This window comes from Lepus europaeus, chromosome 12, assembly GCF_033115175.1.
Source record: "Lepus europaeus isolate LE1 chromosome 12, mLepTim1.pri, whole genome shotgun sequence".
Lineage (NCBI taxonomy): Eukaryota > Metazoa > Chordata > Mammalia > Lagomorpha > Leporidae > Lepus > Lepus europaeus.
In genome coordinates, this window is record NC_084838.1 from 20,225,536 (window position 1) to 20,247,283 (window position 21,748).

General features: G+C 61.7%; 2 protein-coding genes across 2 annotated transcripts; both read left to right on the forward strand.

Annotated features, from left to right (window-relative positions):
* Window positions 1–331: 331 nt before the first annotated feature.
* Window positions 332–6,933, forward strand: KIF12 (kinesin family member 12). The gene is made up of 19 exons (XM_062206922.1): window positions 332–481; window positions 550–615; window positions 706–784; window positions 1,009–1,136; window positions 1,237–1,312; window positions 1,631–1,765; window positions 1,901–2,036; window positions 2,446–2,537; window positions 2,700–2,856; window positions 3,468–3,586; window positions 3,675–3,779; window positions 4,352–4,454; window positions 4,537–4,627; window positions 4,763–4,849; window positions 5,096–5,186; window positions 5,259–5,363; window positions 5,931–6,031; window positions 6,123–6,241; window positions 6,581–6,933. The coding sequence occupies exons 1-19, from the start codon at window positions 348–350 to the stop codon at window positions 6,718–6,720; spliced, it is 2,064 nt and encodes a 687-aa protein (XP_062062906.1). The 5' UTR covers window positions 332–347; the 3' UTR covers window positions 6,721–6,933.
* A 6,432-nt stretch (window positions 6,934–13,365) lies between these two features.
* Window positions 13,366–21,334, forward strand: AMBP (alpha-1-microglobulin/bikunin precursor). Its single transcript, XM_062207708.1, has 10 exons — window positions 13,366–13,589; window positions 14,691–14,833; window positions 16,087–16,163; window positions 16,862–16,978; window positions 17,372–17,473; window positions 17,914–17,960; window positions 18,853–18,934; window positions 19,964–20,131; window positions 20,382–20,555; window positions 21,200–21,334. Exons 1-10 carry the CDS (start codon window positions 13,473–13,475, stop codon window positions 21,226–21,228), a joined length of 1,056 nt encoding a protein of 351 aa, XP_062063692.1. The 5' UTR covers window positions 13,366–13,472; the 3' UTR covers window positions 21,229–21,334.
* The last annotated feature ends 414 nt before the right edge of the window (window positions 21,335–21,748 follow it).

Below are 21,748 nucleotides of genomic sequence, written 5' to 3' on the forward strand. Positions count from 1 at the left end.
TGAGCCCCTCCCCTCCCCGGGCTCAGAGAAGCCCTGATGTGCAGGGGGGGAGTGCGGAGGAGTAGGAAGAGCCTGGACATGGTCTGCCCAGGCTGGAGCCTTGGCCCTGCCAGAGCCCTTCCCTCTCCAGCTTGCTATAACCCATGTGTGCACAAAGGATGCTGGTGTTGAGACTGGTGGAGAGCAAGGGATCTCACACTCCAGACCCCCTTAGCTCGAGGTCCCCTAGGCTGGGAGAGAGTTTCCCAGGCGCAGAGGTGTGGGTGGGTAAATCTTTAACCAGCTAGTCCTGGGCAGGCCCAAGCCTTTCCGGATGGATGAAGGCCTGGGATGGGAGGGGGCTGGGAATGCAAGTGTGTGTGGACAGCCCCAGTGTCGGGGAGGAAGGGAGGGTAGAGGGGGGAAAAGGAAGGAGAGAGACTCGGGAGGAGCTAACTGCGTGTGCAGAGCCGGACATGGAGGAGCGCGGGTCTCCCGATGGGTAAGTAGATTTTAACAGGGATCTGGGAGCGCGGGGCGCCGGGATGCTAACCCGCGCTGCTGCCGCAGGAACCCCGCACGGAACCTGGAGCAAGGCCCCGAAGGCCCGGAAACGTCCATCCAGGTGGTCCTCAGGTGGGTACAGGCTGGTTAAGAGGCATCCGGCCAAGGAAGGGACTCATGGGGACATCAGGATGGACCATTTGCCCTGCTGTCGGGCTCCAGGGTGCGTCCCATGAGCGAGGCGGAGCTTCGCAGGGGGGAAAAGAGCGCCCTGCACTGCTCAGGGACCCGGACTCTGCAGGTGAGGAACCCTACCCTTCCTCCATCCCCAGAAAACCTACCCAGAGGACCCGCAGCCCCTCGGGAAAGCAGCTGAGTCCAAGGCCCGGCCCTCGCCCCTCCATCCCCTGCGCCCCACCCTCCCAGGAGTCCCCGCCCACCCCAGACTGTCCTGCCCCTGCGGAGTGGCACGCCCTCCACGACTGCCGCGCCCTCCCCTAGACGGCCCCACCCCCCCACCCGCAGGTGACTCCCCCGGGCGGGGGCCCCGACGTGGCGTTCCGCTTCGGGGCCGTGCTGGACGGGGCGCGCACGCAGGAGGACGTGTTTCGGGTCTGTGGCGTGCGGCGTCTGGGAGAGCTGGCGCTGCGCGGGTGAGTGTGGGCTCGGCCCCCGCCCTACAGCCCTGCCACCACACCCCACCCTCACCCCCCACCCCTCCCCTGGGCTCAGCCACGCCCCTGCCACCCGCAGCTTCTCCTGCACGGTCTTCACTTTTGGCCAGACGGGGTCTGGGAAGACCTACACCCTGACCGGACCTCCTCCCCAGGTGAGCCCGGTGCCAGTGGAGCCCACGTGGGTCTGGTGGCTTGCAAGCCCCTGGGGTTGCAGACAAGGAACCTGAGGACTGTGGAGAGGGGGCTTGCCCAGTTTGGAGCATTGGGGTTCAAACTTCGGCTCTTGCCTTGTTACCTCTCAGTTCCTTCTTCAGTAAGATTAAAGTGAGCTAACATGGGGAGCCTTGGTATGGTTCCTGGTGCAGAGTGAGTGCTTTGCAAAGAGGAGCTGCTGCTGCTGCTGCTGCTGGTGATGACGAAGGTGATGATGATGGCAGCCCAGCCCCAGGCGCAACTCTCTTTGCCTGCAGGGGGAAGGGGAGCCGGTCCCCCCTGGTCTGGCTGGCATCATGCAGAGGACCTTTGCCTGGCTCCTAGACCGCGTGCAGCAGCTGGGGACCCCCGTCACCCTCCGCGCCTCCTATCTGGAGATCTACAATGAGCAGGTCAGGGGTGAGGGGCGAAGAAGCAGCGACAAGGAAACAGACTGGGCGGTGGGGACACCCATGCAGCATCCTCGGGGGTGGGGATGGATGGATGGATGGATGGAGCGCCTTCCTCACCCTCCGCCCTCCTCCCAGGTTCGGGACCTGCTGAGCGTGGCGTCTCCCCGGCCTCTCCCCGTTCGCTGGAATAAGACGCGGGGCTTCTACGTGGAGCAGCTGCGGGTGGTGGAGTTTGGGAGTCTGGAGACGCTGATGGGACTGTTGCAGCTGGGTGCGTGCTCTCCAGGGCAGCTTTGGGGGCCGGGTGCCCAAGCCTGCACCTCCACTGAGCCTGGCCTCAGTGCGGACGGGGGCTTCCAAGATGACTCGGGTCAGGTGGGGAAAGGGCCAGTGACCAACAGATCAGACCCTGGCCCTGAGGGTGCCCCTGCTGGCCCCCAAGGCCTGCTAACTCTGCCTTCCAAGTTCCTTTCATGCCCAGCCCTGCCCCCCAGCCTGTCATACTCCCCACCTCCGGGCTGGCCCCTGCTAGTCTGTTTCCAGATGGAATGCCCCACCCTTCTTGGAACCAACACGTACTGCCCCGCTCTCTGCCTGGACACCTGCTGGCTCCTCCCCCAGGGAGCCTCGGCCCCTTTATCTTCCTACGAAGCCCAGCTCCCCGTGTGTTTCCTCTCCAGGTCTTAGCAGGAGAAGGAGCTCAGCTCATACCCTGAACCAGGCCTCCAGCAGAAGCCACGCCCTGCTCACTCTCTACATCAGCCGCCAAACTGTGAGTTCTCCCAGCTTGGGGAAGGGCGCTGGCCCAGGGCCACCCAGCAAGGGCATGGAAGCCCACTTGGGTGTGCACGGGAGGTGACTGTGGAAGCCCTTTCCTTTGTGACCTGCATGGGGACAGTCGTTCCCAAGCCCCCAGCCAACCCTGGTCCCGCAGCCCCAGCAGATGCCTCCTGTGGACTCCGGTGCGCCCCCTGCTGGTGGGAAGCTGTGCTTTGTTGACCTGGCCGGCAGTGAGAAGGTAGCAGCCACAGGGTCCCGTGGGGAGCTGATGCTGGAGGCCAACAGCATCAACCGCAGCCTGCTGGCTCTGGGTGAGAGTGGGGCCAGCTGGTCTGAAGTCCCGGGTCCCTCGTCTGGGGTGGACCCACCGCCGGGGGAGTTGTAGGGTGGCGATGAGATCTGGAGTGCTGTGATCTGGAGCCCACAGCCTCGTTCTGGGTCTGCTCTTAGAACATGGCGTGGGAATCTGTCACTCTAAGGTCTATAACATTGGGTTCTACAATGGGAGGTGGGAATACTTAGCTGCAGAGCGCGAATCCCCAGAGACATTTGGGAAGGTGGGAAGACTGGGAGCCCGTGGAGGGAAGGGATGGCCTCGTCTCCCCACCCCTACCCCATGGATCCTCCATGCTGGGCGAGGGAGGTGTCGGGAAATTCCTTTCCGTGGATTCCATTTCTTGGCAATCTCCTGCACCCGTCCCTTCCCTGGGCAGTGGGAGGCAGAGGTGGACGGGGCTGCCCTGCCATGGAGCAGCTGCCGTTTGGTGGTTAGACCAAGCAGAGAGCGATGAGATCATGGGAAGATGGGTTTAGAGAGTCCCACAGGCCTGGGGGCAGGGCTCAGCTCTGCGGCATCCCAGCTGGGGGGGGGGGGGGGCTGGGCAAGCAGCATAACCGTCCTGGGCTTGCTCTACCCACGCAGGCCACTGCATCTCCCTGCTGCTGGACCCCCAGCGGAAGCAGAGCCACATCCCCTTCCGGGACAGCAAGCTTACCAAGTTGCTGGCCGACTCGCTGGGCGGACGTGGGGTCACTCTCATGGTATCCGAGGGGAGCTGGACAGGAGGGCTGGGTCCCCAGGAAGGGGCCCCAGGGAGGAGCACTCAGGCTGAGTGACCCCCCCTCCCAGGTGGCCTGTGTGTCCCCATCAGCCCAGTGCCTTCCGGAGACCCTCAGCACCCTGCGATATGCCAGTCGTGCTCAGCGGGTGACCACCCGGCCACAGGCCCCCAAGGCGAGTGTGGGAGGGGCAGAGGGAAAGGCAGGGGCCACGGTGGGTGGGCCGGTAGAGGGATCGGGCAGTAGTCAGAGCCCGGGTTGGCATCACAGTTGGAATCTGGGACTGGGTCAGAGTCGGGATTACTGTTGGAGCCTAGAAGTGCTGTCATGGTTGGGTAGGGTGAGGTCAGGGTCCCAGCCATGGACAAGGTCAAGGTTAAGGTAGAAGGCTGGGAGTCTGGGTGGAGATGTGACTCAGAGCCTAGCCAGGATCTGAGCCAGTATCCTGGTTGAGTCTGACTAGAGCTAGGGTCAGAACCCAGGCCAAGGTTTGAACAGAACTGAGTTTGGTGTTGACTGGTATTGAGAGCAGAATCCAGCCCACAGCGGGGCCCTCCAGGGTGACAGAGTTGGGACAAGGTGCCCCCTGCAGGATGACACAGTCTGTGCCAAGATGCAAGGCTGGCAAGGCTGGCAGTGACGCTGAGGCCAGACTTCAGGCCCCATGCACTCCCCACACCTGGAAACCCTTGTGCAGTGCACGACTTGCACAACTACAAAAGGTGGCCATGGGCTCTTCCTCCACAGTCCCCCACGGCAAAGCAACCCCAGCGTTTGGAGACTGAGATGCTGCAGCTTCGGGAGGAGAACCGACGCCTGCAGCTCCAGCTGGACCAGGCAGACCCCAAGGGTATGAGCTCCTTGGGGGTACGGGTGGGATGTGGTTAGGGCCTGGAGCTCCTGTGGCTCCAGCGGTCCCTGCCTCCCTACAGCCTCTGGGCAGAGCGGGGCCCGGCTGGCCTGGGCCCAGCGGAGTCTCTACGGGATGCTCCAGGAGTTCATGCTGGAGAATGAGCGGCTCAGGTAGGGCCCAGCCCACAGCCGGAGGCTCCGGGCCACAGCTCTCCCCTCCCCGGCCTCTCCTGGTCTGTACCTGCCTCCCGGGGCCGGGACTTGGCTGCCACGAGCAGGGCCTGACACCCTTCCTGCTCTCCCCAGGAAAGAGATGAGCCAGCTGCAGAGTAGCCGGGACCTGGCCAGGGCTGAGCAGCGCGTCTTGGCCCAGCAGGTGCACGAGCTGGAAAGGTGAGCGTGGAGTCAGAGAGCAGAGGCCAGAAGTGGCTGTGCTGTCACCTCTGGGTCAGGCCACCTGCTTCCATCTGCAGCTTGGCCCCCTCCTGGCTGTGCCACCATGGGCCACATGGGCCATGGACTGAAAATGGGCCGGTGTCTCCTAAGTGCTCCAGGCGCCTCTGTTGAAATGGGCGATATAGGGGCCAGCCTGGGAGTAGGTTTGGGGGCCACAGGCACGGACCCCACTGTTCTTTCCAGGCACCTCCACTCTGCCTGCTACCTTCGCCAGCTGGGTCCCGGCCTGGCCCCACCGTGTCCCTGTGGGATGGGACCAGCTCCACCGTGCCAGGTGAGTCTCACGGCCCAGCCTGGCGGGGCGACAGACAGGGACACCGTGGAACGCTCACGTGCCCTCTTGCAGGCACTGCCGCCTCTCTGCTCCTGCCCCTGCTGCCACCTCTGCCCTCTGTGCCGAGTGCCTCTGGCCCACTGGGCCTGCCCACAGGGAGGGCGCCACCTGCCGCAGGTACGGAGAGCCCTCGTGGCGGGGAGGGAGCTGGGAGAACTCGAGACCTTGATCAGGGCAGCAGAGCGGGAGATTCCAGAGCCCCAGGCATCCCAGGGTTCCAGACTACATTGTCATGAGGTGTGGCTGGCTGGCTGAGGGCTCTCTGCCTGGGGCTTACCTCGCCCCTGCCCCACCCGGCCTCCTGTAGGGGTTGCTCTGTCACTCAACTCAGGTATGCACAGTTACTCCCTGTGCCAAAGACTCAGGTAGCCACTCCTGGCTCCACGCACTCTCCTCTGAGCTCCTTTCTCTGTGCCAACTGCAGACGTGGGCACTGAGGGTTCAGAAGGAAACCAGATGCAATCCTGCCCACGTGGAGCATGTAGCTGCAGGAGCAGACATCGCCAAAGCCACCTGCTGCCTGGCAGAAGAAAGCGACCAAGACCCCGCCCCTTTCTTGCCAACCTGCCGTTTTTGGCACCCTGTGGGGCTGGCCTGGCAGGGGCACACGGCCAGCACCAGGGAAGTAGGACACAGAGGGGACAGGGCTGCGTCACCCAGTGTGCACTTGGGGCCTTCCTGCAGGTGCTGACCCCTGAGGCCCCAGCTGGTGTGCCCCTGTCCGGCCGGCCCCCACCCTGGGCGCCCCCGTGCAGCCCTGGCTCTGCCAAGTGCCCAAGAGAGAGGTGGGCCCAGCCCTGGGGCGCTGGGGTGGGGGAGGAGGAGACCTGGATGCTCACAGGCTCACCTCCCACCGCCCACCGTGCCCTGGCCCAGGACTCACAGCGACTGGACTCAGATGCGAGCTCTGGCTGACATGCTGACCGAAGAGGAGGTGGCACCGTCTGCACCCCCCCTGCCCGTGGGGCCCCCAGACACATCACCGGCACTGAGAGGTGACACAGGGAGAGAGGGAGGGGCCCCTGGTGTCCTCTTGGTCTTGGGCCAGAACCCACCTTCTCTGAGCCTCAGTCTCCCTGTCGCTGAAATGGGGGCAGTGTTGAGGGGTAATTTTTTAAGGTATTTCTAGTTCTCAAACTTGGAATTCTCTTTTTAGGACTTTTTATAGGCCTAGATGTATGCTGGAGCCCATGGGATAGGGAGTAGGGGGTAGAGGGTGGGAGATGAGGGAGGGGCGGAGTTTACCACTCGAGCTTCCCCAGAGGGTGTTGGGGACCCCTCCCCACCCCACCCCCGCCGCTGGAAGGACCTGCTCACTTTTTACTGCTCCTTAGGTGGGGCCGGAGTTCCCAACCTGGCCCAGAGACTGGAAACCCTCAGGCAGCAGATCGGCAGCTCTCTGAGACGTGGTCGGAGCCAGCCACCTCCTCACCAGGGCGCTCAGAGCTCTGGCCAGGCCCTCCCTCCCCGCTGAAGCCACCATGGAAACCCAGGAAGCTGCCGTGTGGCCTCCGCCTGGCTCTGTGCACTTGGACTTCAGCTCCCCTGGCTGCGAATGGGGATAGCGGCCGCTCACCCTGCAGCCAGGCTTGGCAGAGGCCGGCTCCAAGGGCAGGGGTGGGGCGGGTGCTGGTGGAGCTGTCAGGGGAACAAGGGGACCCTGTGGAATAAGTCTGGACTCCGGAGAACACAGGCAGCGGGTGGTGAAGTTGTGAATAAAGAGAGATGCCGCTTGTGAGTCAGGCCGGTCCTGCCCTCGGGGCACCATGCACTTCCGGGAGGGGCAGTCTCCTGGGGGAGCCTGGAGGGCAGATGTGTGTCTGCTCATCTGGAATTGCTGGGCTCCCGTGCATTTTAACTAAGCAGCCACTAGGCCTGGGTGTAAAGGAACAAAATGTTGGCACCTCCGTAAAGAAGGCATGAGGGAACCCGACCGGGCTCCGGGCTGGGGCAGGCAAGGCGCCTGCCTGCTGTGTGCCAGCAGCACGGGCCCTGGTGCTGGCCGCCTCTGCCAGACCCCCAGCAAGCCCCACACCCTCCTGGATCGCTTCCTGGTTTTCAGTGCGTTCCGCAGGGAGCCTGGCTCCCCGTCCCACTGAGTTCTAGCGAAGGTCACGGGTGCGAGGGAGGTCATGGCTACTGGCCGTAAGTGCCCGGGAGGACGCTGCGAAGTCCCCACACAGGGTCTCACTGGAAAAGCCAGAGGTCCATGTGTCCTTAGGGAAACTGCATTTCACATCGACACAGCCATCAACGGAAATCACCCTGTGAGGTGGCAGTGAGACCAACAAGGGACATGGCAGCCTCGCCCAGGGAGCTCACTGCTGGGTGGGGACAGACAGACAGACATCTACAACCTTGTGTGGGTTTTGGAGCCTTAGAGGCGGGTTCAGGGAGGGCCTGCGGGAGGACAGCCCAGGGGAGGTACAGGGGCTGTGCAGGGAGGAGGAGGAGGAGGAGGAGGAGGAGGAGGAGGAGGAGGAGGAAGAACCTGCTAAATGAATATTTTTTCTGGACTGGGATTGTCAGCTCCAAGAAGTAGTCAGGTTGGCCAAAGGTTGCAACAGGCAGGGGCACACGGGGCCCTGCTTCCAGAGATCGGGATGTTTCACGCTCACGACAGCTCTGGGCTGGGTGCCATCAGGGAGGCGCTGTCATGGTGCCCCTTGGAACATGAGCTGCACGGCTCAGAGCAGTGAGGCCGCTTGCTCAGGACCACTCAGGCCTAACAGACGACACTGGGACTGGGACTTGTGTGGTTCAGTCTGTGGGCCTCATGGCCACCTGCTCTGTGGAGTGTGGCCACGCCCCCACCTCCCTGAGCTCGGCCTTCTGGGAAACTCACTGTGAAACACCCCCGATGCCCAGTGACAAGCCTTGGCTCTCACTACCTGGCTGCTGCAGCTCCAACCTGGACTGACCAGCACTGCACGGGCTCAGGAGCCAGGGGCCCTGCAGTGGGGGAGGCGCAGGGAGGCTCAGCACACCCCAGAAGACTTCGGGGCAGCTCAGTCTATCTTTGGGTCCCCAGGACACTGGAGCACATTTAGGAACGGACTCCAGGGCTTTGTTCTGGAATGATGGGAGGGAGAGCAGAGTCCTTCCTTGCTCGGATGTGCCCTGGGGAGCGCGATCGGTCCGCTGGGGCCAAGCCCAGTAGAGAACACTGTTCCAGCCGATGGCTGCGACCATCCCAGCATCCCCATGCTCCCCGATTCTCCCCAGCTACTGCCTGGCTAGCCCTCTAGCCCCGGCCTGCTCCTCTCCCAGTGCCCTCCAAGCTGTGGCTAAGGCTGGTCAGCCTGGAGCCTTGCCCAACCCAGGGCCCGGCTCAGGCATTGCTGGCCAAGGTGCCTCACTGCCTCTGTGCTGGTCTCTTTACTGGCCCATGTCCCCTCCGTCACCTGGGAGTTGGGACCCGTCCCTGCAGGTCCTGCTCCAGCAGATGAGCCCAGCCCACCAAGGTCAGGGAAGCGCCTGTGTGTCTTTGCTGAGCAGCCAATGCCTGAGGAAGCTGCTGTGGGAGTCCTTTCCCCGGATGTGCAAAGCTAGCCAGCGCCCAGGCCACAAGCTCGGTCCCCAGGGAGCCCGGAGCTCCAGGACACTCTGAGCTCCCAGCTGCCTGACTTTGGGAGCCGGGACAAGTTCTCCAGGCTCCACAGTCAGGAGCCCTAACCGACACGTGCAAGGGCACCCCTGACCCGGGGCACGTGTTCCTTGTGTCTGAAGCTCTCTCCAAAGAGCTTCTTACCGTTTCACTCTCAGCCGCCCTGTGACCTCCGCTCACCCCACTGGACAGCGGAAATGAGACGGGCTCGGAAGGCTGAAGTCACTTCGCTAAGATCAAACGGGCAGCCGGGGGCTGCAGCCAAGACTGGGTCCCCAGCGTGCCTGGGTGCAGAGTTCAGCTGCAAACACGACCCACGGCTCCAGACAAAGCCTGGGAAATCGTCCCAGCCCCAAACCCCAAATCCAGGACTCCAGGACTTGGGGACGAGCTGCTGGGGAGCGATTGAGCCATCGAGGGGTCTTGGCATCTGCTCCCTTACCGATCTACTCTCACCGATCACTGTTAAATGACCTTGGGCACAGGGATTCCTCTCTCCCGACCCGCTCGACCCGATCCTTCGGCTCTCTTTGGCTTGGTTCTGAGGAAGTCGATCTGCATGCCTTGTTGAGCACCTATTGTGTGCCCAGCAAAGTGCTAGGCCCCCAGGGAAAAGAGAGGGCACACGTGGGGCACGCTGTTAGCCAAGGGAGGGAGAAATGGGCCCACGTAAGCCTGACCCGGCTGTGGAGAGTCCAGTGCAGGGAGACCCCTTAGCTCTGGGGTCCCAAGAACACAGCCAGGGGTGCTGCTGTTTCTCAGGGGACCGAGGTTACAAGGTCAGAGTCATTGCCCACGGGCTGGGTGACCTTCAACACTTGCTTGTCCCATCTCAGCCTGTCTGGGGATGGGCAAGTAGAGGCTGGATGTCCTACACTTACTAGGGGATCTGCAGCAGGCTTACAACAAGGAAGCCTGCGTTGGCTCCCTATAGGCCTTGCTCCAGGCCTCCATCTCCATTTACTGGGAACAAACCCTGGCTGTCTTGTTGGAAGTTCTCTTCTGCCCCCTAGTGGACACAGGTCGCTCACGCCGCCTTCTTGTAATTCAGCCTGCTCTCTGGAGGCCATGATCTGGGATGTTATGTTAAGTGCCTATGAGAACACCGGGTCCCTCAAGTGCACGCACATGGGGAGCACTTTTATAAATGTCCCTTATTCTGTATTTAACCCAGCCAGTGTGGCTCCAGTTGGGAGGTCTGGATGAAGCAGCTGAGGCCAGGGAAGCAAAGTCCACCCCAGGGTGGCTCAAGTCTCTGGATGGCCTCACTCTTGGGAGCAGGGCTGGGGGCTGAGCCTGAAACAGCTGGCAGTGTTGCTGGCCATGGGGCCCTGGGCACTGCCCACTCTCACCTTGGCCATGATGCCCAGCAGCGCTGAGCTGCTGCTGAGTTCAAGGGCGGTGAGCAGGGCCAGGCCCTGTCAGGAAGGAGGCTCACCCTGCCGTCCGCAGAGGAGACCTGACCCCTGGCCACACCTCCTAGCCTGAGGTCCCCCACCAGCCGCCCTGATGCCCTTGCTGGTGCACCCGCTCAGGGCTCTGGGCCCCTCCTGCCTCCTGGAAATCCTGTCCTGGGTCTCCCATGCCCACAACCTCTTGACTCCTCTCTCCCTGTTAAAGATCACATGGCCGCCTCTCACTTCTGCCAAGCTGCCGTCCTTGGCCCAGTGACCCCGGCCCCCTCCCTGGCCTTACCTTTGCCCTCGTCACTCCCCTCCCCCAAGCTCCAGAGCTGCAGTTTTATTTTCATTTTTTTGCCAACCAATTGCATCTCTCCTTCCAATCTCCTCTAACCCTTCCCAACTCCCCTTCCCTGTGTTTGGAACACCTTCCCCCGCCGCTCCCCCACCCATGCATTTTTGCCCGCTGTGGGTTCAACTTCCCTCCCCGGCCTCTGCTTCTCCGTCACAGCAGGGACCACCCTGCCCCACCACCTCCTCCTCACGTGGCTGCCTCCCTCCCAGACCCCAGGGCCCAGGCAAGCTCTGGGAGGCCCGCCGTGGTGCCCAGACTGGCCCCAGCTCCAAGGTGCATATTTGGTGAAAGAGGCTATGGCCCATGAGCAAGGGACAGGGGCGAAGCCCAGCCAAGTGTCCTGGAACCAGTTTCCTCCCTCACTGAGCCCGGTGTGCCCATCCGGAAGCCGAGGCCTCAGTTCCCTCTGCACAGGGCACCTCCAAGGCCTCCTGCGTGGAACAGGCCTTCCCCTCCCCCTTGAAACGGGTCCACAACCTGGAAATCCCTGTGCATCCTTGGATCCCCGGGACCCGCTAGGAGGGCAGGGGCCACAGAGCCTCCATCCGCCCACCCCACCAGCCCGAGGGGGAAGAGGGACCACCTGACTGCTGCCCGGCTTGCATCCTTGCGATCCTGGAGTTAATTTTTAAAAAAGCAGCTCAAAGTCCAAGAGGCCCTGGCAGCGGCAGCTCTCGCTGTGCACGCTGGTTAATAATCTCAGGAGCGCAAACATCCCGGGAGGCAGGAGAGGAGTTCACCGGGAGAGGCCGCATGGCTGAGTCATTGGCCAAAGAGGCCGGGGTTGGAGCTTTTGCACCCCTGCGTGCCTCGGGCTTCCCACCTGCACAATGGGTTGGAGATCAGATGAGCCAGGCTGGTTCCCTGTGAGCAGCCCCGAGCCCTGGCCCAGGTGAGGCAGAGGACGGTTCACAGAGCCTTCTGCACGCACTCTCTCCCTCTCTCCCTCTTGGCCAACAGGGCAGGCCCCCTTATTGCAGTCTGCAAATAAGGGGAATGGGGTTCCAAGAGGGAAAGCCATCCCTGAGATCACACGAGCAGGGGAAGTCAGGGTCTGGCTTGCCTTCTATACACACTGAGAGCTTAGTGAACCAAGACAATGACCCAGAAAACAACACTAAGCCAGTTGCTGGGCTAACACTCGTATCATGGTTTTGAGCTTCCTGGCAGCCAAAGCAAAAAGGAAAATGCAGTTGGTGGCTAAGTGGTCAGTGACGGTCCAAAAGAAACACATCTATGAGTACAGACACATTGGTTCTGGATGCAAGTGAGAAGGCACGTAGAGACCAGTGTTACAGAGGGTGCCATGCTGGCGGGAGCCCCCGATTCTCATGTGAGCAGGGGTCTTCTCCCCAGAACCAGCTGTCTGAAGGGATCAGTCCCAGCTGTAGCAGGGAGGCTGCTGTGGGTGTGGACTGTCCCTTGCCAAGACTGCCCCTTGCTAAGTGGTCAGGGCGGCAGCTCTGACCACGGGCCACCGAAAAGGACTGTGGCGTCACCGGCAAGAGCCAAGCAGACCTGACTTGGTAAAACATCTCATCTAACTTTAACATCACCAACGCATTTCCTGAGTCCTTGCTGTCACCAAGGACGGGCCACGCAGCGCTGCTGTGGACGACAGCGACATGCTCTCCCCCGGTGCTGGCGGCCCCAAGCCCAGGGTCACCAGGTCACCGCGGCCAGGCTCCCTCCGAAGGCTCTCAGGAGAAGGACCACGCGCCTCCTGCTGCCTGCTGGCCTTGGGCGGCAGCCCCTAGTCCCCCGGGGCCGTCTCCCTGCGTGTCTCCGAGCCTCCTTCTCGGTTCTGCTGTCGGGAGATTGCTCACTGTCATCAGCACAGCCTCATCTGGGTCACATCTGCAAATAAGCTGATTCCCCAGGGGCAGGAATTGTATTGTATTTTACTTATTTAAAGGCAGAGCGACAGAGGGAGACAGAGATTTTTTCCATCACCAGTTCACTCCCCCAAATGGCCACAATGGCCAGGGCTGGCCCAGACCAAAACAAGGATCCTGGGAGCCTCTTCCAGGTCTCCCCCATGGGTGCAGGGGCCCAGGCACTTGGCCATCTACTGCTTTCCCAGGTGCATTAGCAGGGAGCTGGATCGGAAGTGGAGCAACTGGGACCGTGGGTCAGTCACTCTGCTCCTTGGAGGCTCCACTGCTCTGTCTGTGACGGGGAGGAATCCCAGCTGCATCCAGAGCTCACGTGGGGATTGAATGCCGCTGTTTGCCCTGGGAAAGGGTGGCACAGACCGGGCCAGCGTGGAGCAGCGGCAGGGAGTGGAAGCTGTCGCAATGCTCCCGTTGTCATCTGCGAGGACCCAGCAGCTCCCGCAGGAAGGCAGTCTGGGTACAGGGTGCCCAGGTCTCAGCTCTGCCCTAGCGTCCTTGTGGTTTCTGATACTTTCTGGGGGCCTCAGTTTTCTCATCTCGAAAATGGGCCCCTTCAGGCTTGACCCATGGGCTCTGGGGGGTGGGAAGTCCAGGTGGAAGGATCTGGAAGGAAAGGCCAGATGCTGCTGTCTCCTCCACCCCCACCTTCCCCCACCCCTCCCCCACCCTGGATGAGGCGTCTCTGGGCTGCACCATGGTCCCCTTGTGTTGGCCAATGACTCTTCTGAGACAAGCACTCTGGCCTCCTGGCTGCCGGCATGGGTGCCGAGCCGGCTCCAGGAATCGATTGGAGCCGGCCTTGGGGCCCTGATTGGTCCTGGCTTGAGCAGAGCAAACACCAAGGCCACTTACAAGCCACCGGCCTCTGCCCCAGCCTCGGTTCACAGCTGTCCCCGGGGCAGGGAGGTCGCAGCCCCTCTGTCTGCAGTCCCAGCCTCTCAGACAGCCGAGGCACCGAAGCCCAGAGCCATGCCGACTCCCGGGGCCCTGCTGCTGCTGGCGGCGGCCTGCCTGGCGGTGAGGGCCGACCCCGTGCCCACCCTGCCGGACGACATCCAAGTGCAGGAGAATTTCGAGCTCTCTCGGGTAAGGCTGGCTCCTGGGTGCTGCGCTGGGTGTCCCGGCTGCTGGTCCTTGTTGGGCAAGCCCTGCCCGTCTCTGGGCCTCCGCCTCCCCATCTGGGACTCAGTCCCCAGGGGCCCTGGGCTGAGGGACCCCTGGGACTCCTGGGAGACTTGGAGGTGACAACTCTTCCCATCACCATTCTTTGGGACTGTCTTCCTTGATTATCACCCCCCCTCCTGGGCTCGCTGGCTCCAAGGGTCAAACATGATCCCGTGAGACCCTAACATCTGCTGTCCCCGCCCAGCTCCCTACCGATGCTCTCAGCCCAGCCCAGCTCATCCTGGGGCCTCTGCCCTCACAAGCCTGGCCGTGGCACAGGCGGGCACGAGCCCTCTGGCTTTGTAGCAGGGCACAGGGGATTCTGGGAGGAGGACAAGCAGGCCATGGGCCAGGGGCTGGTGGGATCCGGAGGCTGAGGGCACAGGAACTGCTGTGGCCTGGGGTGGGCAAGGACAGCATTCTGTGTGTGTGTGCGTGTGTGTCCTAGGGCTTGCCCCTGAGCCCTGAGATGACCTTGAGCCAGCCCTTGCGCTCCTGCGACTCCAGCTCCGCATCGGTAGTTGTGACGTCCCATGGGCATTCTTGCTTTGAGGGACAAGGAAGGGTCGTGGGCAGAGAGCAGCAGGAGCAGCAGGTGGCGCAGGGCGGGGGGGGGGGGCAGTGAGGAGGCGTCCGGCCCCAGCCTCAGGAAGCTGAGGTCTCTGTCACACCCCCCACGCCCTGAGTCTTCCTCACACAGAGCTCTGAGGCGCTTTGCAAAGTGATGAGTTCCTGTCACGGAGGGAGTGACACGGCTCTGGCTCTCAGGTGGCTGTGGCGCTGACCTGGGAGCAGGGCGGTGTAGACCCTGTCCGTGCGGGCAGTACGGGGGGCTCCCGCGTCTCGGTGGAGTAAGGGCTTCTGCAGGGCAGGGTGGGGAGCCCCTTTGCCCAACTCCTTCCCCAGCGTGCTACAGGGGCTGCGCCTCCACCCATAGCCGCAGACCCCCGTCCCTGAAGGGACAAGTGATGTGAGGAGGGAAGGGCACATCTGACCTCCCCAGCGTTTGTGGCCGCCTCCCAGATCTACGGGAAATGGTACAACCTGGCTGTGGGTTCCACCTGCCCGTGGCTGAAGAGGATCAAGGACAGGATGGCCATGAGCACGCTGGTGCTGGGAGAGGGGACGAGCGAGACGGAGATCAGCATGACCAGCACGCACTGGCGGTGAGTGTGGGGCCCCAGTGGCCTGCCCTGTCCGGCCACCTTATACAGAGCTCCCCACTGCCAGCACCCTCCCCACCCCTCTCTGTGGGTGTGGCAGACCACAGGCACCCCTCCAGCCCAGGGGGGCAACAAGGGCCAAGGGCATCCTCGAGCCCCTCTGTCCCCTGCTGCGCCCGTTCCCTCCTAACTCTCTCCAACCTGCTCCCTTCTACCCCACCCCTCACCTGCCACCCCTGCCCTAAGCCACCTCCCCGTCCTTCCCGCCCATCTACAGCAACCTCCATTCCCCACCCACCTGTAATCGCGAACCTCTCAGCCTGTCCACTCTCTACCCAGAAAGGCGTTGTGAACCCTTCAACCCGCCCAAGACCCTTCCATAGCTCCCCGCTGCCCCCAGGAGTGAGGTTCAACCTCCCCCCACCCCCTCAGTGCTCACAGCTCTCTGCGTCTCACCCACAGAGATCCTCTTCAGCTCCTGGCACTCTCTGCCCTCTGGGCCTTTGCACCTGATGGTCCTTCCATTGAGAACACCTCTCCCCACCTCCCTGGGCTAATAGAAGGGGTCCTGTGGGACTTTGATTCTGTATCACTTCCTCCAAGAAGCCCTCCCTGACCTCCAGGCTCAGGTCCCAGGTCCTCAGAGACCTGCTGATGCCTGTCCACGGCACTTGCCCCACTGGCTGCTCTGCCTCCTGCCAGCACGCCCCAAGTGGCTGGCAGCTGCATGCAGGGGTGAGGTCGGTCTTGCTCTCCTCTGTACCCTGGAGGCTGCCCAGCACATGTTCACACAACCCCAGCTAGCAGACACGCAGTCTTAGCCAACTCTGTGTCACCCATGACATCGTCACAGCCATGTCGGGGGCAAACTACGCTGTCCCCACCTTATGGATGGGGAGCCTGGGGAAGGAGAGTCATAGACTAGGGAAGGAGTCGATGCCTCCGTTCGTCCTCTGGCTCCCCCATGCCGCGGCATATGTGCAGACTGCCTTAGGGTTAGTGCTCGGAGCGCCGGCTGGGCCAGGAGGATGTGGGGCTGAGTCCCTTTCCCCTTGTCCTCTGTTCCCTGGCTTGTTCAATGAGAGCCTCCCAGAGCTGGTGGGAAGCTTGAAGAAGACACCTGTGATTGTTAATCTCCAAACTAAGCAACAACAACAAGGGCCTTGGAATCCCATGGCAGGAGCCCCGCGGGACAGCCAGGTGGCAGGGTCTCGGGCTCGCTGGAGTTGCCTCCCTTAGGATTGGCTCGTTTGCAGGAGGGGCGTCTGTGAGGAGATCTCCGGGGCCTATGAGAAAACGGACACTGACGGGAAGTTCCTGTACCACAAAGCCAGTGAGTGCAGCGCGAGGCGCACCTGCCGCGCTCTGCTTCGCTCTGAAGCACCCTGATGCCCCATCTCGTTCTCTTCCCACCTCCACGCTCTCTCCGCCCATAACCTTGCCTCCTACTCAGCTGAGCCTTCTTCCTCCAAATTCCTCCCCCTACCCCTTCCCCCTTTCCTCCTCTTCCTCTTCCTCTCCCCCCTGCCATGCACGCCCCCAGCATAGGGCGATGGTGCTGGGTGCCGAGAACAAAATTCCAGTCTTGGTGTCCTGTGCACGCTGCTGAGTGATGAGGATTTGGCCGTGAACTTCTTCATGAGCTCAGCAGCTGTGTTCTGAGTGTGCGCCGTGTGAACAGATGGGTGTGCGGTAGCTGGGTGGATGGACAACTGTATGAGTGAATGACCAAAGGATTGGTGAATGGCTCTATGTATGTGTGGCAGACAAGTGAGCTCCTCCAACAGTTCTCTAATTCCCACATGGATGGCGTTAGAGAGGGAGGCAGGAAGGATTCACGGATGGATGTCGGCAGAGGGTAGGTGGACAGAGCCAGGAGGAATGTATGGAGGAGAGAGGGCAGACAGAGACAGACTGAAGATGGACAGAGGCAGGCCTGGGCGCAGACAGCTGGCTGGAGATGGGGTGTGCAGGTGAACAGGCGCTGGGCCTCTAACCACGCCCCCTGCGGCTGCTCTGCATCTCCCACAGAATGGAACTTAACCATGGAGTCCTACGTGGTGCACACCAACTACGATGAGTATGCCATTTTTCTCACCAAGAAATTCAGCCGCCGCCATGGCCCCACCATCACCGCCAAGCTCTATGGTACGGCAGCCTGCTGGGCTGGGTGGGGGGTGCAAGAGGCCCGTGACTCAGGGCCCGAGTGGGGTGCCGACGCACAAGCACAGCTGATGAGGAGGGAAGGGCACGTGCTTCCCCTCCCTGGGGCTGGAGCCCAGTCTCCCACGCGAGACAAAATCTTCTTTGGTTCGGTCAATTTCCAGACCCGGGGAACCCAAGGTCCTGAAAAGAGCTCTGGGTGGGTAGGGTCAGGAAAACTGGGGGCGACCCTGGAGGGACACTCTTCCTCCCTGGGTACCTGTCTTCAGGGTGGCGCCCTAGGTCAGTGGCTCTCCACCTTCCCCTAACTGAAAACCCCTGGGCCCTGCCCACCCGGCCCCAGCGGCTCCAGGTGACTCCTCTGCTTCCCCCGTGCAGGGCGGGAGCCGCAGCTGAGGGAGAGTCTCCTGCAGGAGTTCAGGGAGGTGGCCCTCGGGGTGGGGATCCCCGAGAACTCCATCTTCACCACGATCGACAGAGGTGAGCGGTGTCCCTGCCCCACCCCGGGTCCCCGCCCTGCCCTGCCCCCGCAGCCCTCCTGTGACCCTCTGGGATGAATAGAGCTGTGCTCCAGGCTCAGCAGGTACCTGGCAGAGCAGGGACTCTCTGCTGCGTGTGTCTCAGTGGGGGCGTTTCAAAGCCACGGGCACCTCTTAGGAGGCAACAGGTGGGCGTTAAGAGCACAGGCTCCCGACTCAGAGCACCTGGGTTTTCAGTTTCTCTGCTGCTGGCTTGTCAGCCTCTCAGTGCCTCATTGCCCACATCTGTGAAATGGGCGTCATAACCCCTCCCTCCTAAGCCCCCGAGATGAAGCAGTGGCGGGGGCGCCAGCACCGTACCAGCCCGCGAGGGGCTGCTGCTGAGACATGGCAGGCAGACAGAGGCTCTAATTCACTCCTCTCTCCTGACCTCTGGCCTAGGGGAATGTGTGCCTGGGCAGCAGGAACCAAAGCCCGCCCCCGTGTCGGTGAGTACCGCGGCCCCAGCCCAGCCTCCCCCAGGCACTGCACCGCCGAGTGGCTTAGTTCCTGCTGTGGTCGGGGCAGAGGCTTCCAGGAGGCTGAGCGAAGGCAGTGAGTGGTGGGCATGGAGTCAGCTCCACCTGGGCTCAGTCCTGGTTCGGCCACTGCCGTTAAGTTGCCATCCAGTCTGGACCTCAATTTTCTTATCTGTGAAATGGCAAGATCACGTTGACCTGGGTTGTGCTGGAACTCCGTGACGCAGGAATCAGCTCCGTTCCTAGCTGGGCTCCCGATTTCAGCTTCTCGCTAGGCCAGGCCCTGGGAGGCGGTAGCGAACGGCTCAAGGCCTGGATTGAGTTCCTGGCTCCCAGCTTCAGCCTCTGGGCAACCAGGGGGAGTGAACCGGGAGATCGATCTCAGTCTCTCAGATAAACAAACAAGCCAGAAAGCAAACAGAACCAGCAGCTCCTCAAACCAAGTCCTTTCCTATGATCCCTTCTGGTTTTCTGAGTGGCCCTACTCTTGCCTTCCACTTTTCTGCCTTTTGCTCGTGGTTGTCCTGGTTGTTTGTAAGTGATAGGTCCTAATTTATTCTCCCGATGTGTGTATCTCTCTCTCTCTCTCTCTCTTGCTCCCTCTCTCTCCACACACACACACACACACACACACAGAACTTCAAAAGGTTCAGAGCAAAAAGAATTAGATGTGTCTGATTTTCACTTCCCACCAGAAATCTGCAATGTCCAGTCTGGGGGTGCCCCTGGGGAACATGTCTATTAACCCGCCTGGTGGCTGCAGCCGGATTCCCAAAGCAGCCAGGTTGTAGGCGGGGCTCCAGGTGGAGGTGAGCCGTGGGGCCAGGTCTCTCCAGCCGCCGCATCTCCTTCTTGCCCCCAGAGAACCCGCCGGGCTGTGCTCCCCCAAGAAGAGGAAGGATCTGGGACCGGGCGACTGGTGATGGAGATGAACAAGAAAGAAGGTTAACGGGCACCTGCCTCTCATTGCCTTCTCCTTGCTCCCGGCTCTGGAGAGGAGGGCCCTGGGCTGGCTAGCGCCGGCCCCGCTCAGCACTACGCAGTTGCTCTCTCTCTGCCAGGGTCAAGGGCGGGGCAGGAACTTGGCACACCAAGCACCTTGCACTGAGCCAGGGGGTGTGGGAGGGAAAAGACAGCAGTTTAAGTGTGGTTCTACGATAGCTCCAAGGTGAGAAGCGAGTTCCTTCCCTGAATGTTCGACCATGTGGCCGTCGAGCCTTGGTTTCCTCAGCTGTACAATGGGATCACAGCCCACTGGGCTGGGCTGGCAGGAGCAGATGGGTAGGACATGGGCTTGCTCTGTGTAGCTCCCAGTGCTCATGAGCCACTCACTCTGCAATTCAGTCAGCAACCAGGGAACCCACTCTGCCCTGTGCTGGGTCACAAGGACAGGCCACCTGCATCTTCCTGCGGGGACCTTCTGCTCCAGTAGGGGAGGCAGCCAAGGACGAAAGTGATGCACCCAAAAGGGAGGGCCAGATGAAGGGCTGGGGGGCTCAGGGGACAGAAAGGTAAGGAGATCAAGGAAGGCTTCCTGGAGGAAGGGGAACTCATGCAGTATCCAGCAATCCAGGTAGGGTTCATGCAGGAAGGGCATTCAAGGGAAAGAGGAGGCATGGGGGTGGGACCTCAGTGAAGAGGCCAGGTTGGCTGTTGGGGTGCTGGGGCACATGGGACCAACTACTAGTACTGCAGCCTTTGTGTAGACAAGACAGCACAGAGGACAGTGGGCCTGGGCCGGGGCATTGCTGGCAGCTATCCTTGGTTTTAGAGTCCAGCATCCAGGACTTGGCGTCTTGGCTCTGTGCCACGCTGGGCAAGCCCCTGTATGTCTCTGAGAGTCGGCTTCTAAGATGAGTTGGCAGCCCGTGCGCTTGGCGTAGGGGCGGCAGCTCCAGGAGAGGAGGCGGAAGCGCCCCACCTGGTGGCAGGTGCACAGCGTGTGTTTAGTAAGTGCAGCTCTGCCTCCCCAGACTCCTGCCAGCTGGGCTACTCTGAGGGCCCCTGCCTGGGACTCTTCGAGAGGTATTTCTACAACGGCTCGTCCATGGCCTGCGAAACCTTCAACTACGGCGGCTGCCTGGGCAATGGCAACAACTTTGTATCGGAGAAGGAGTGTCTGCAGACCTGCCGGACCGTGGGTGAGCCCCCGCCCCCCACACCGGGTCGGCTGGCCACCTGCAGGCTAAGCCGGCACACACCCACGGCGGACTTATAGAGTGTAACTGGCCGGGTCACTTCTCTCTGTGGGCCTCAGTTTCCCAAGGCGTAAAGCAGGGGGCAGGTGTCCCTGGCAGATGGGTAGGGTGGCCTGGCTCAGGGGTCCCCTGCACGTGCCAGGCCAGTAGTGGCAAGATGACCCTAACGCTCCGTGCCTCTTCCCTCCCATAGCTGCCTGCAGCCTGCCCATAGTCCCCGGCCCATGCCGCGGCATTTTCCCTCTCTGGGCATTTGATGCCGTCCAGGGGAAGTGTGTCCTCTTCAACTATGGTGGTTGCCAAGGCAACGGCAACAAGTTTTACTCGGAGAAGGAGTGCAAGGAGTACTGCGGGAAGCCTGGTGACGGTAGGGGGCCCATGGGGTGCTGCGCTGGGTTGGGGGTGTCAGGAGCTGGGGCCAGGGGAAACCCTGGTAGGAGGCGGGGGTCTGCAGCTCTGGGTTCTGACTCTGTGTGCTCAGTGAGCAGCCCATCCATTCTCGGAGCCTTAGCTTTCCATCTGTGAAATGGGGCCAAGCCTGGGGCTTTACCCAGCTGGGGGGATGCTAGGCAGGCGCCGGCAGAGAGTGAGCAGGGCAGGCTGGGGGGGCAGGGCAGAGCTGGGCTACAGTTCTGGTGCTGCCACATGGCACAAGTGCCAGCTGGAGCCTTGATGTTCTCCCTTGTAAAATGGGGCCATGTACAGTCCCTGGCCCAGAGTTGGGACTCAGCTAACAGCAGCTACAGCTGCTGCTACTCACAGTCGTGGTGCGGGAATGACAATAACTGCGTGGCAGGGAGCAGCAGCCTTTGGATTTCTGGGACTTGCTTTTCCCACTGGGAAATGGCACCTCGGGTGAGTCAGAAGCGGAGGAGAAACATCAGGCCGTTCCGGGCAGGACCCTGGGCAGACGCCACTCAGCAAGCACCTGTTTCATGCTCAGCTGCTCCTCCCCATGCCCCGAGGATCCCCACCCACAGACCCACTCCCCCAGTCTCTCTGTGTCCACAGGGGACGAGGAGCTGCTTCCCTCCAATTGACAGCTGGTCTGCAAGCCGGGGGTGGCTGGTGGCTGTCCCAGGGCGCTGCGGCAGGCCGGGCAGAGTGACTCGAGTCCAAATAAAAACACGCTGAAAACTCTCTAAACCCCATGTTCTGATGGCTCATTGTCATTGGAGGCATAAAGTGGAGGGAGGGGAAGCTGAAGCATGGGGCGGGGGAGTGAGTAACCCAGCATGGCCCAGAAGTGGAGAGCATAGGTGGTAGAATGTGGTAGAACTTTTTTTTTTTTCTTAAAGAGACACTATTTATTTATTTGAGAGGCAGAGTTACAGACAGAGAGGAAGGTCTTCCATCCGCTGGTTCACTCCCCAAATGGCCGCAATGGCCGGAGCTGCGCTGATCCAAAGCCTGGAGCCAGGAGCTGCTTCTGGGTCTCCCACAACGGTGCAGGGGCCCAAGGACTTGGATCATCTTCTCCTGCCTTCCCAGGCCATACAAAGAGCTGGATTGGAAGTGGAGCAGCCAGGACAGGAACCGGTGCCCATATGGGATGCTGGC